This window comes from Molossus molossus, unplaced genomic scaffold (assembly GCF_014108415.1).
Source record: "Molossus molossus isolate mMolMol1 unplaced genomic scaffold, mMolMol1.p scaffold_m16_p_4, whole genome shotgun sequence".
Taxonomy (NCBI): Eukaryota; Metazoa; Chordata; class Mammalia; order Chiroptera; family Molossidae; genus Molossus; species Molossus molossus.
Genome location: NW_023425377.1, coordinates 39,542,688 through 39,557,315, shown reverse-complemented (window position 1 = coordinate 39,557,315; position 14,628 = coordinate 39,542,688). Strand labels below are relative to the sequence as shown.

Sequence of the window (14,628 nt, the reverse complement as noted above, 5' to 3'; positions counted from 1 at the left end):
TCAGTACAGGAAAGATTGTGCCTGCCTGCTGCTGGCTGTGTGGGAGGAGGGCTCAATAGATGGCCGATGGCAACTGTCCCTTCAGCCCTATAGCCCTGAAGCCATACAACTCAATTTCTTTCTATATGTCTGTGGAGTCCCTCTGCAGGAGCCCAGGGGGAGTGCCTGTGAGCGGTGAGTGTGTATGCCTCCTTTATGAGGATGGGTTTCCAGCAGCCTTCTATCTCACCCAGATGCATGGAATCCCCACTGATTTTTCACAGCCAGATGTTGTGGGGGCCCTCTTTCTGGGGAAGCCAGTGTGGGCTGGGACCCCTTGCTCCTCAGGGGGAACCTCTGTAGCTGTGATATCCCTCCCGATTTTCTTTCTTTTTTTTTATCCTCACCCGAGGGCATTTTTTGTTCAGATAGAGCGGGGAGGAAGAGAGAGAGAGAGACATCGACGTGAAAGGGACACATTGAGTGGCTGCCACCCGCACAACCCAACCAGGGCCGGGGACAAACTGCAAACTGCAACCGAAGTACATGCCCTTAGCGGGAACCAAACCCTGGTCTGTCTGGATTGCAGGCCGACGCTCTAACCGCTGAGCCAAACCGGCCAGGGCTCCCTCCCAGTTTTCAACCAACACACTTGGGTGTGGGGTCAGCCCGTTTTGCATCTCTACCTTTCCCACCAGTCTGCTTGTGGCTTCTTAATGTCCTAGTGATAGGACTTATGTTGAGCTAGTTTGCAGGTGGTTCTTTAAATTGATTATTCTGGATTTACCTGTAATTTTGATGTGGTCATAGGAGGAGGAGAGCACAGTGTTCACTACTCCACCAATTTGACTGGGACCTCTAGAATAAGTTGTATTAAAGTAAGTTTACTGACTTTACTTTCTTACATTAATGTCAGTAATAAAAGGTTTTAGGATTTCTGAAAAGGGAATGAGTTGCAATTTTATGGTGGAGGATCCAGCTCAGCTCCCAGTTATCCTGTGATGAGCAACCCTCACGTTAGTTCATTCCTCTCTTACCCAAGCCTACAGTAGCCCTTCAAATAGGTAAGGCAAGAGGTTTTGATTGGAATGTTTGCGAGAATGGGAACAACACTTTCTTGACTTCTACTAGAGTGCCCTCTTCTCTCTCTGGCCATGATGCTTAGAGTTCCTTTGGTTAAAAGCAAATGGTATGGGAAGTGTGGGCTGGTTTTGTGAATTTCATCACTAGGGTGAGTAGGAACAGGTGGATAATGCACACAAATGCTTTGGACTGGGCAGTGCTCTGGCCAGACTGTGGAGGAAGTTTGTCTTACTGGTGCTGTGAGAAAACTCACTTCACTAAGGCAAAAGATTTTTTATCTGTAGTCTGGAGGGTCTGTGGATCTAGACATTATTATCAAAATCCTATGTAAATGTGCGTTTGTTTTTTCCCCTTTGGGGATTAGTTTTCATCAGATCTGAAAGGGGACAGTGAACCCAGATAGTTAAGTCCCTCATCAGTAAGCAGTAAAGTCTACTAGGGTGGTGTGGGACCATGCAAAGAGCACTAGACCAGGAGTTTATAGCCCTGAGTTCTAATCCTGGTCCTGCCAGTGTCCTTGCAGGGTTTCTTTGGGTAAGTGTGTTTTCCTCAGTTTCCTAAGTCCTGGAATGCTGGCTGTTTTTAATGGTCATTGGTAAGATGGTCAGTGTTTATGGTCAATCCCAGCTGTATCTGTAATAAACCAGAGAAATTGAATTGTGAAGTTTGAGACATGGAGGCAGCTTATGTTATACAGACCTAGCCTTGCTTCCCTCTGTATTTTGAGAACTTAGTGTTTTGAGAACAAAGGAACCAAAGATGGTTAGAAAATTTTGCTCTTAAGACTTTTTTCTACATCTCTAATAAGGAAAGAGTTATAAGTTTGAGTTTAACTAAACCTCTACATTTCAGATATTAAATGTGTTCTTTTCATAGTCAGCAGATGCTCACTTGTTGACAGCAGAGGAGAGGAACCAAGTTATACTTGAGCTTAAAGCAGCAGGATGGTCGAAACTAACAGACAGAGATGCCATCTACAAAGAATTCTCCTTCAAAAATTTTAATCAGGTAATTGCATGTTCTTGCTTAGTACCATGGTCTGTTTTTGTTACCTTAGGCTATAACTCTTTCTTTGTTTGTTTCTTTCTTTTTTAGAGTAAACTTCAATTTATTATGAGAAAGTGTACACTACTGCAGATATAACTTCATCAGTAATAATGAACCATTCATTGGACACTTACCATTAAGCCCATTTTACAGATGAGGAAATTGAGACAAAGGGAAGCTAAATAGCTTGCCAAAGACACACACAGCCTATAAGCCTCAGCAGATTGGAATTCCAATCTGCAACTCCATTTTATTTTATTACTTAAAGAAAAAGATTTTATTTAGATATTAATTATCATTTCCCCCTTTATTCATTTATTTACTTATTTATTTATTTTCTTCTCTGAAACTCTCACTTTTTTTCTTTTCTGAAACTTTCTTTTTTAAATGTAACTCTTTCTAATACTACTGGTTATCTGATCCCATGTGGATCCAGGATCCAAATCCTCTTTGTTAGGAATTCAATGATAGTAACTCCATCCTCCACCCAACTGAGTGGGAGGTTCTTATTTAGTTCTAGGGGAAGAGGGTAGTTTGTGTCATTTGGGAAATCAAATTCTGAAATCACTGTGTCTTTGATTTGGTGTTGGTTAGGAGATTTAGTTTACTTTCAAGTTTTAAATAACATGATAAGAGAGTGTGAGTTTTTTATGTTTATCAGAAGAGGGCATGAGTAACAACAGTTGAGAAACACACACCAGCTTGACTGATTTCCCCTAATTTTCTTGGACGATTGTCAAATTTTCTTTCTTCCTCTAGTTATAGTTCTGTCTAAATCATTTCCCAGGCTGCACCCTCTTCTCTGATTGGCTCATTTCCCTCAAGCCCAATAGCCAGCCCTTGAAGCTTTTCTTAAAAGCTGATCTCCAGGTGGAGACTCAGCCTTAACAAGGTAACTGTTCCATCAGGGCGCCACCCTGCTTAGAGAGTCATCTCCCATGACTTACCCTTCAGTTCTTACTCCATTGCATTTATATAAGGTCACTGCTTTTGACTATTTCATGTTTGTTCAGTTAGTTTGGTAATCCTCTGGATAGATTTATTGTTTTTATTTATATTAGGTGTCAGCATCTTGAAGGCAGAGACCATGTTTGCTTAAATAACTCTCTTTTATACCTAACACAGTTCTGTGTACAAACAGGCATTGGATAAATGCAGACGTTGATTACAGTGCTTTCTCATTTCTGGAAGGGTGTGTGAGGACCAGATTTCCACTGAAGAAAGCTCTGACGTGTTTTCCTAGTAAATGCTATTGGCTCCACTGAGCTGCGTGCCCTGTTCTGCTCTCCATCCATCTGGCTGCCAGCCTTGTGCTTTGACTCTCCAACTCCTGAGGAAACCTGGACCAAGCTGACTCCCTGTCACTGGTGTCCCATGTGCTCAAAAGCTCTTGTCAGGGGCTTAGCACTCTGTGGCTGGTGGCAGGGAATCCCATTGGTACAGTAATCTTGTACATAAGCTCTAGGTAGCATTTTCCAAGCTTATTAAAATTCTTACATGTGTACAGCCTGACTTCTTTAAGCCAGGGCTAATTTATTGGCCTTGAACATGTGGCTTAAAGTACTTGAGTAGTGTTGCCTTAGGCTCTGCCCATGAGTCAGTCTTCCAGCCCTACTATCACCTTGTGTTGGGGTGACTTTCGGAAATGGGAGGGAAGGGAAGCTGTCCAGGGCATCCTTGATTAATTGTAACATTATTCACCAGGACATCTATTTAACTAGACATTTTTTTCTCCCTTCATCCAGCTTTTAGGAGAAAGAGGCAGATGACAAGAAAATCAGCCGACGTCAGGGGATGTATTCAGAGATACAGCACTGAGGTTATATCCTAGACTCATTTTTCCAGCCAGGCTCCTATGACTTCTGCATGTATGGTGGCCTGTCATGGCAGCTGATGTCCTGACTGCTGTCAGTGCCCACCAGCCAGAGACCACCAGGAACCTACCTTTAGATGAACAAGTTGGGCATATTGCTTGTCGAAGTGACGGAGAACACACCCCGAAGGGAACTGTGGGGCATCTCAGGAAGGTGGTGTTAGACACACTATAGGATTTGGGCTTGTGTTAGTGAGCTGGGAGAGTTTTTAAGGAATTAGGCTATGCTCTGAAGTGAATGCTGTCAGAAAATGGGCAATTCTGTAATTCAGTATTTTTTTTTCTTAAATTGAAGAAGTCCTTTTATAAAAAATTTTTTTAAGTATAGTTGATATACAATATTATCTTAGTTATATCCACTTTAGGTGTTCATATAATTCAGTATTTTAATAAATTTTACCTATAGAAGAAGAGACTAAAGTGGAAATTGGTAAAAAGCACTAGTCACCCATTAGCCAGGAAATGGGGCGGGTGCTTGGTATGTTGTTCATGGTTTGTCTGTATTCAGATATCACTATAGAATGGTCTTATTTTTGTCTTAATTTCCTAGAGTCAACCTGGTCACCTCAAATGCAGCACAGGATTTGATCAGGTAGAGGTAAAGATTGGTGATGACATGTGACCCAAGGTCCCCATCTGGGACTTCTGCAGTTTTCTCTGGTGCAGGGGTGGGGGGTGGGGTCTTCTGGGTCCTGCTGGCCTCTGGGAGAGGTGGGTGCAAATTCCAGAGTGGCATTGTCTAATGTTGATGTTTATGTTCAACACCAAGGCCTAGGTGTGACTGCCAGGCCAGCTCCTAGCAACACCAAGGCCATGTTGACCATCCCAGGTAGGCTCCCAGGTGTCAGGGCTGCTTTTCTGTTTCTCACAGGGATGTTTAGAGTGGTGACCCTCTGGCACTGACAGATCCTCACTCACCTTTCACTTAGGATAGAAAATACATTATCGTTATAAGACAATAACGTAAGACATTAAAATAGGTTGGTGTAAATAAAAAAATATTTTCCCATTGTAACTACTTTCATCTTTTTTACTAGTCTCTTCTAGCCTTTCTTCATAGGTCTGGTTATTTACAATGTGGCAATTGTACATGCAGTTAAATATTTAAAAATTAGTTTAATTTTTATTGTAATATTCATTAACTCAACAAATATTTATTAAGCATTTTCTCTGTGTCAGGCAGGCTCAGGTGTGTAGCTCCCATTTTAGTGGGGAAGATGGACAGTGGACAGATGAATAGATAACATGATTTCAGGTAGTGCTAAGTGCCATGAAGAAGAATATCATAGGCTTTTGGAACGGAGAGTGATGGAGGGGTGAGTGCACTATTTAAGATGGAGTGGTCTGGAAAGGCCCCTCTGGGGAGGGGATGTCTGAGGCCTGAATAATGTGAAGGAGCTCAGCATGTGAAGACCTAAAGAAAGCATTCCAGCAAGTATAGAAACAGGCATAATCTTGGCATGACTGCAGAAGAGCCAAAAGGCCAGGCAGTGTTCTTAAGTGGACAGAAAGGGGCACAAGACTGGTAGGGGATGAGGCTGAAGAGAGGGAGGGCTGTGAGCATTGAAGCCTTGTCAACATGGTAAGGAGTTTGGATTTTATTCTGTGAAGGAACACTATTGAATTTTCAGCTGAGAAGTCCTATGACTTGGTTTATGTTCTTAAAAGGTCACTCTGGCTGTTCTGCTGAGAATAGACAGTTGAAGGGCAAGAGTGGAAGCAGCCAGACTGTGTGGATTGCCATTGCTGTAGGCTAGGCAAGAGATGACGGGAGACTGTGGAGGTAACAGTGGTGTGGAGAGCAGTGTAGGATTCCTCATATATTTTGAAGATAGAACAATCAAGACTTCCTCTTAGGCCCTGGCCGCTTTGGCTCAGTGGTAGAGCATCAGCCTGCAGACCAGAGAGTCTCAGGTTCAATTCTGGTCAAGGGCATGTACCTCAGTTACAGTTTGGTCCCCAGCCCTGGTTGGGTCATGCGGGAGGCAACCAATCAGTGTTTCTCTCTCACATCAATGTTTTTTTTCTCTCTCTCTCTTTCTCCCTCCTACTCTGTCTGAAGATAAAAATGGAAAAAAGTATTCTTGGGTGAGGATTTAAAAAAAAAAAGACTTTTTGATTGGGTGTGGGGGAAGGGGAGGGTCAAGGGTGATCCCAAGGTTTTAGTTCAAGCTATAGGGTGAAGGGTAGTGCCATTGGTGTTATTTACTGAGCGAGGGAAGATGGCATGGAGGGCAGGGTAGGGAATTAAGAATCCTGTTTTGTACATGTCAGATGCTTATTAGTCACTCAAGTGGCTATCGGGTTAGCAGTTATATATATAGGATTGGTGTGCAGGCTGGAGACGTCAGTTTGGGAGTTGTCAGAGGGGATAATTGAGAACACAGTCCTGGGTCAGCAGGAGAAGATAGGATGGAGTGGCCAGGGGGAAGCACAGGGCACGGTATGTTCACTGGAATAAGAAAGAAGGCAGAGTATACACATGTAGATGAAGTAGGTTGCTGCATTTGTCCAAAGGAGAAGAGATAATTCTCTTTTAATTGTTCCTACTTTTTTTAGTGAAGTCATCAACTGAGAATGAGCAGGGGTGAAAGGGAGGGGTGTTGAAGATCTGGGAAGGTAGGAAAAGCTGTAGAATAGTCATCTTGGAAATGGAGACTGATAGTGAACCAACTAGGGAAATGTTGGTTTCTGGGTCACTAGAGATTTATGGTTAAACATTTATTTATTTTTAATCCTCACCGGAGGACATTTTTCCATTTTTTGTTCAGATAGAGTGGGAGGGAGAGAGAGAAACATCGATGTGAAAGGGACACATCGAGTGGCCGCCACCCGCATGACCAACCAGGGCCGGGGACAAACTGCAACCGAGGTACATGCCCTTAGCGGGAACCGAACCCGGGTCTCTCTGGACCGCAGACCGATACTCTAACTGCTGAGCCAAACCGGCCAGGGCTATGGTTAAACATTTAAAGTGAAGATTTTGTGTGTTCTGTCTAGCCATGTTTAGCTGCTTGGGCACAGGCTAGGAGTAGGTGCTAAATTGGGCTTAACAAGGGCTGAACTTTTGCCAAATGAGTGCAATGGAGGAACATGGGCAAAAGAGATTAAAACATTGGACCATGGAGTCTGAGCTGGTGAGAAGGGAAGTGCCGCTGTGATGTGGAGATGGATAGTGAGGAGGTGGGAGGGTCATTCATATAATCTTTTTGGAGGGCAATTGGGCAAAGTCTGTCAACTTTTAAAATGCACATATCCATTGTCCTAATCTAGATATTTATCCAGATATAGTCCTGTATATATGCAAAATGGATATGTGAGAATGTCCATTATAGCTCTGTGGGCCTATAAAAATTGGGAGCAGGCATTTCCATGTGCACGTGCACACCTTGGCAAGACCATGTTTCTCTTGCTGCAGCCCTGCCCTGGGCAGAAGTTAGAGGAGGCCCACAGTGCTCCATGTGCTCCTGGCAGCTGCAGCACCCTTTCTGGCCTCAACTGGATAAGCTGGAGGGAACCACCATCAGAACTGGTCTCCTCTCCCTTAAGAGAGTTCAGCCCACACTGGGTGTTGTGTGCGTGTGTGTGTGTGTGTATAAAATTTTTTTTTAATCCTCACCCAAGGATATGTTTGGACAGAGGAAGGGGGAGAGAGAGAAAGAAAGAGAAACATCAGCTCTGGCTGGTTTGGCTTAGCAGTTAGAACGTCAGCTTGCAGATCAATGAGTCGTGGGTTTGATTCTGGTCAAGGGCACATACCTCAGCTGCAGTTCATCCCCAGTCCTGGTCAGGTCATGTGGGAAGCAACCAACTGATGTGTCTCTCTCACACTGATGTTTCTTTCTCTCCCTCCCACTCTATCTGATGATGAATAGAAAAATATCCTTGGTGAGGATTAAAAAAAAAACAACAGAGAAACATCAACGTGAGAGAGAGATGTCGATTGGTTGCCTCCCATATGTGCTTGACGGGGGATTGAACTCACAACCTAGGTATGTGCCCTGACTGGGAATTGAACCTGCAACCTTTTGCGGTATGGGATGACGCTCCAACCAGTTGAGGCCTCTGGCTAGGGCAGAATAATACTTTTTATTTTAAAAAATTAAAAAAAAATTTTTAATTTATTGATTGATTTCAGAGAGAGGGGACGGGAGAGGGTGAGAGAGTTAGAAATATCGATGAGAGAGAACATCGATTGGCCGCTTCCTACATGCCCCCCACTGGGGATTAGGCCCACAACTTGGGCATGTGCCCTGACCAGGAATCGAACCTGTGACCTCTTGGTGCATGGGTTAACGCTCAACCACTGAGCCACACTGGCTGGGCCAGCATATATATTTTTAAATCTTTGCTGAACATATTGGTAAAAAATATGTTCTGGCCCTGGTCAGTTAGGATCAGCAATTGGAGCGTTGGCCTGTGGACCGAGGGGTTGTGGGTTCAATTCCCGGTCTAAAGCATGTGTTTGGGTTGCAGGTTCGATTCCTGGCCTTGGTCCGGGTCATGTGGGAGGCGGCCAATAGATGTATCTCTCACATCCATGTTTTTTTTTTCTCTCTCTCTCTCTCCCTTCCACTCAATCTAAAGATCAATAGACTAAATGTCCTCAGGTCAGCATAAAAAAAAAGTTGTTTTGCTCATTCAATAGGTTATGAACATTTTTCAGTTCATTACATAGTCTTTTCATTTACCTATAATAAGTCTTCAGGAGTAAGATTACACTTGGTTGGGGTTACAATTTTTAAATGGTTTGCTTATATAGTGTGTGTAAAATGGTATCACAAGCTCTGACCAGGTAGCTCAGTTGGTTAGAGTGTGATTGTGCTGTGCTATAGTTGCAGATTCTGTCATCGGTCAGGGTACATACACGAATCAACCGACGAGTATTATGCTGTGCGAAATAATCCTGTCAGAGAAAGACAGGTATCACATGATCTCACTTATATGTGGAATCTAATGAACAAAATAAACCAATGAACAAAATAGGCCCAGAGGCATGGAAGTATGGCACAGATGGACAGACCTCATAGGTGGACAGAGAAAAACCAGAGAACTTCTATGCATATATATATAGCCCTTGGACACAGACAGTAGTGTGGTGAAGGCCTGTGGTGGGGTGAAAATTGGGTGGAGGGGAGCAATATGGGAAAAATGAGGGACATCTGTAATACCCTCAACAATAAGGATAAATAAATTTTATTTTTTTTCTATTTTTATTTATTTTTTGGTTAATCCTCACCTGAGGATATTTTTCCATTGATTTTTATTTATTTATTTATTTTTTTATCCTCACCCGAGGATATTTTTCCATTTTTTGTACAGATAGAGTGGGAGGGAGAGAGAGGAAGGGAGAGAGAGAGAGAGAAACATCGATGTGAAGAGACACATCGAGTGGCTGCTACCCGCATGACCAACCAGGGCCGGGGACAAACTGCAACCGAAGTACGTGCCCTTAGCGGGAACCGAACCCGGGTCTCTCCGGACCGCAGGCCGACGCTCTAACCGCTGAGCCAAACCGGCCAGGGCTTTTCCATTGATTTTTAGATAGAGTGGAAGGGAGGGAGCAAGGGGGCGGAGAGAGAGAGAAAGAAACATCGAAGTGAGAGAGACATTGATTGGTTGCCTCCCAAATGAGCCTTACTGGGGTTGGTGATTGAACCTGCAACCCAGATACATGCCTTTGACTGGGAACCAAACCTGCGATGCTCTAATCACTTGGCCAAACCGGCCAGGTCAAGATAAATAAATTATTTTAAAAAAGGCAAAAAAGCCCTGGCCGGTTGCTCAGTGGTTAGAGTGTTGGCCCACGGACTGATGAGTTGCAGGTTCGATGCAGGTCAAGGGCATGTACCTTGGTTGCAGTTTGTTCCCAGCCCTGGTTGGGGTCATGTGGGAGGCGACCAGTTGATGTGTCCCTCTGTGTCGATGTCCCCCCCCGCCAGTCTATCTGAGGATAAATGGAAAATATCTTCAGGTGAGGATTATAAAAAAAAATGAATCAACCAATGAATATAAAGAAGTGGGACAATATTTATTTTTTTTTTAGTTTATTTTTTTTAATCCTCACCCGAGGACATTTTTCCATTTTTTGTTCAGATAGAGCGGGCGGGGGAGAGAGAGAGAGACATCGACGTGAAAGGGACACACCGAGTGGCTGCCACCCACACAACCCAACCAGGGCCGGGGACAAACTGCAATTGAGGTACATGCCCTTAGTGGGAACCGAACCCAGGTCTCTCCGGACCGCAGGCCGATGCTCTAACTGCTCAGCCAAACTGGCCAGGGCATAAGTGGGACAATACATCGATGTTTCTCTCTCTTCCTATCTCTCTGAAAAAATGGTATCACAAGTTTGCTTTAGAATTTATTTCTTTTATTACTGTAGGAAATGAACCATACATTTTAGAAACACTTCAGTGACTGGATGAAAAACCTGTTTCTGAAAGCTTTGGGTTATTTTAGGATTTACTATAAAAAATAAATGGCCAGCAAAGTACATTTGGACTTATTTTTAGTTTGAGGTTTTTATTCCAGGATATAATTAGTTCCAAATAGTCCACATGCATTTGATAGCTCAGATGGGTGCATATACTTAGAGAATATAAATGTGAAAATTCCCCAGGGATTCTAATAGTGTAGGTAGGTGAAGTGGCCATAAGTTGCAGTGGGTGATGGTCAGCTGTCTTTCCTTGGTGGCAGTGCACCTGCAGTACGTTGTGGGTTGGTGGTGGTGCAGTGATGATGGTGAGACTCTGTGATCAGTCAGAGCCAGGGCTCGAGGCAGGAAATTTCCATACTTAGAGTGCTTGGACTCAGGGTGGGGTTGGCATTTGTAAAGGAGTTTTGCTTTTTTCTTTGCATGTAGACATAAGGAGGGAGAGGTTTCTAAGTGATATATAAACTTATTAGGTGTTTGGTGACTGCAGGGTGTCTGCATTGAAAGAAGATGTCAGAAATGTAAGTGTGAGAGTGTCTCATAAAGATAAATGTTATGCATTGTCATGTATGGGAACAAGCAGCAAGCTTACCAAATCAAAGGAAATTTTAAGCTATAAAAGTGGGTGCAGAAGGGGAGGCTTTGGAACCCAGGAAACAGGTACTCCAGATGCCAGCAGGTGGAGCCCTCCAGGGCAGGAGTCCAGACGCCATGCCTAACACAACCTTCCTTGGAAGGCTCTCCCCATTCTCTCAATCCTGGAGACTGGGTCCTCCATTGTTTGGTATGGAAATAAGCTTAGAATCAGGAGTAGGTAAGCAGTGATGGCAGGGCACCTGACCTGGTTTGGTACCTTTTGGGTGAGTGAAGAGTACTAGATGGAGGATATGAGGAGTTTATAGTTGGTAATGGAGAACACTGTTGATTCGGGAGGAAGGGACTAAGTTTTGTGAGAAAGAACTATGAATCCCTACCTCCCTGGAGGAGCTCCTATACCTTGTCTGTACTTTCTTAGGTGGGCCTGACTGCAGGGCATTTGATTTTATTAGATCAAATCATATGAACTGGCTGATATTCAGACACTTGACCTACAAAAATGGCACTTTTACATGGTTCCATCTGATAGCTTGTCATAGTGTAGTATCTGTTACAGAGCAAGGTCTAAGCTTTATTTATTTCATATCTTGTTCATTACAGTTTGGTTTTTGTAATTGCTGCCATTAAAAGATTTTTGGGTCTAGCTAGTGTGGCTCAGTGGTCGAGTGTCGACCCATGCACCAAGAGATCGCTGGTTCAATTCCTGGTCAGGACACATGCCCAGGCTGTAGGTCAAATCCCAAGTGGGGGGCATGCAGGAGGCGGCCAATCGATATTCTCTCTCATCCATGTTTCCATCTCTCTCTCCCTCTCCTTTCTTCTCTCTCTAAAATCAATAAAGGAAAAAAAAAAAAAGATTTTTGGAGTTGGAGTGGGAAGGGGCCTTCTGAATGGCTGAGGCCATGGTGGTGATGGTGATTGTAATGGTGGTAGGGTGTCTGTGCGTCTAGCAGCAGTAGCTCCATGTGTGAGTTTGGGGTTTGTAAAATGTTTCTCTTCTTGTGTCTAGAGCTTCTGCTGTAGAGCAGTTGAAAATTACTGTTGCTGACTTACTTTATAAAAGTGTTTTATTAAAGAATTTGATAATAGGCTTATGGTTAACATTTTGAAACACCTAGTAAAGTCAAAGGCTTGATGATATCAGAAGAAAGATAACTGTCAATGAAAACTCCAGTCCTGCCCTGGCCAGTGTGGTTCAATGGTTAGAGTGTCCGCCCGTGCACCAAAGAGTTTCGGGTTTGATTCCTGATTAAGGGCATGTGGCACGTACCTGGATTACAACTTTGACCCTGTGTGCAGGAGGCAACCAATCAATGTGTCTTTCTCACATTGATGTTTCTCTCTCTCTCTCTCCACCTCCATTCCTCCCTTCCACTCTCTCTAGAAAATCAGTGGAAAAAATATCCTCGCATAAGGATTAACAAAAAAGAAAGAAAAAGAAAACTCCAGTCCTCTGTAGGATGTGATGGAGGTCTCCACAACTCTTCTGGGGAATAAATTAGTTCAGGTCTTACTGTTCATTGTTGTGCATCAAACCTTGATGCACATCAAAGTTATGAGTCAGTAATGCAATACCATAAATGTCACATCTGAACACTCCTGAAAACGGGAACTCACTCTGCCTGGTGAGGGTAGGGAAGCACTCCCAGAGAGGATGGTCCCACGGCTTAGGCATCTTTTAGATCAGAAAGTATCATTTTGCATTTATTTATTTATTTATTATTATTAAAATTATTTTTATTAATTTGTTTTTGTTACAGATGTTTCTCCTTTTTTCCCCCATTGACACCCTCCTCCCGATCCCCCTCGCCCCATCCCCAGCTTTGTTGTCTATGTCCATTGGTTATGCACACATGCATATAAGTTCTGTGGTTTATCTCTTCCCCCCAACACTCCCTCTTCTAGGATTTGTCAGTCTGTACCCTACCTCTATGTCTCTGGGTCAGTTTTGTTCATCAGTTTGTTTAGTTCATTATATCCCACAAATAAGTGATATGTGATATGCTTGGCTTGTTTTGCTTAGCATAATACTCTCCAGGTCCCTCCATGTCATCTCAAAGGATAAGAGATCTTTCTTTCTTACAGCTGCCTAGTACTCCATTGTGTAAATGTACCACAGCTTTTTTATCCACTCATCTACTGATGGACACTGGGCTGTTTCCAGATCTTAGCTATTGTAAATAGTGCTGCTATGAACACGGGGGTACATATATTCTTTTTAATCGGTGTTTCAGGCTTCTTAGGGTATATTCCTAGAAGTGGGATCACTGGGTCAAATGGCAGTTCAGTTTTTAATTTTTTGAGTTAACACCATATTGTTTTCCATAGTGGCTGCACCAGTCTGCATTCCCACCGGCAACGTACTAGAGTCCCCTTTTCTCCACACCCTGGCCAACACTTGTTGTTTGATGATTTGTTGATGGTGGCCATTTTGACAGGTGTGAAGTGATATCTCATAATTGTTTTAATTTGTATCTCTCTGATGATTGATTGATTTATTTATTTATTTATTTATTTATTTATTTATTTATTTCCTCCCTCCCTCACCCGAGGACATTTTTGCATTTATCTTCAGACAGAGTGGGAGGGAGAGAGGGGGGAAGAGAGAGAGAGAAACATTGATGTGAGAGAGACACATTGAGTGGTTGCCACCCACATGACCCTAACTGGGGTGAGGACAAACTGCAACCGAGGTACAAGGCCTTAGCGGGAATTGAACCCGGGTCTCTCTGGTCTGCGGCCGATGCTCTAACCACTGAGAAAAACCAGCCAGGGCTATTTTTTATTTTTTTATTCCTCACCCGAGGATATTTTTCTATTTATCATTAGCTAGAGTGGAAGGGAGAGAGACAGAGAGAGACAGAGAGAAAGATCGATGTGATAGAGACACATGGATTGGCTGCCTCCTTCACTACCCTGACCAGGGCCAGGGATGAACTGCAACCGAGTTTCGTGCCCTTGACCTTCTGGACTCATTGGTCCATGGGCCGACGCTCTAACCACTGAGAAATCCGGCCAGGGCTCGTTTTTCTTTCAAAGTGTAGACTGATGTATGTGTGTCTGGGAGCCAGGAAAAGTGAAAACACAATAGCTGCCACTTAGCAAGTGCCCACTGTAACCACAGCACCTAGAAACCTGAGAAAGTATCCTTGGTTGTCATGTTATGGAGAATAGAGACACTCACACTTTAGCAAACTTTAGTTAAGATTTGAAAAGCTATTAAAAATACCTGGGTGGCCTGGCCGGCATGGCTCAATGGTTGAGCGTTGACACATGCACCAAGAGGTCGCCAGTTCGATTCCTGGTCAGAGCACATGCCCAGGTTGTGGGCCAGATCCCCAGTGGGAGACATGCAGGAGGCAGCCAATCGATGTTCTCCCTCATCAATGTTTCTCTCTCTCTAAAATCAATAAAGTAAAACAACAACAACAAAAAAACACACAAAAAACTGGGTGGTGTGTTTATGTTGTTGTTCACTTTGGAATTATTCTAGAGTTCCAGGAAGCCCTGAGCAGGCCCATGCTGACCTCGTCAGGTGGTGGCAAGGATGTCAGTTTTGGTGTTCACCTGAGTAGAGAAATTAGAGTCCAAAATGCTATCATTTGGAGTCTTG

General features: G+C 43.6%; 1 protein-coding gene across 6 annotated transcripts in view; it reads left to right on the top strand.

The window, feature by feature from the left end:
- The window catches only part of PCBD2 (pterin-4 alpha-carbinolamine dehydratase 2), a 96,500-nt gene that overhangs the window by 34,875 nt on the left and 46,997 nt on the right, over positions 1–14,628 (top strand). For 3 of the 6 annotated variants that reach the window (XM_036281894.1, XM_036281897.1, XM_036281893.1), the window contains exon 2: positions 1,939–2,070. The exons of 1 other annotated variant lie outside the window; for it this stretch is intronic. In XM_036281894.1, coding sequence (XP_036137787.1) covers positions 1,939–2,070 — 132 coding nt within the window. Of the gene's footprint in view, positions 1–1,938; positions 2,071–3,311; positions 3,547–3,854; positions 4,137–4,532; positions 4,575–14,628 lie in introns of those variants that run through there. 2 more of the 6 variants (XM_036281895.1, XM_036281896.1) reach the window with 2 other exon arrangements.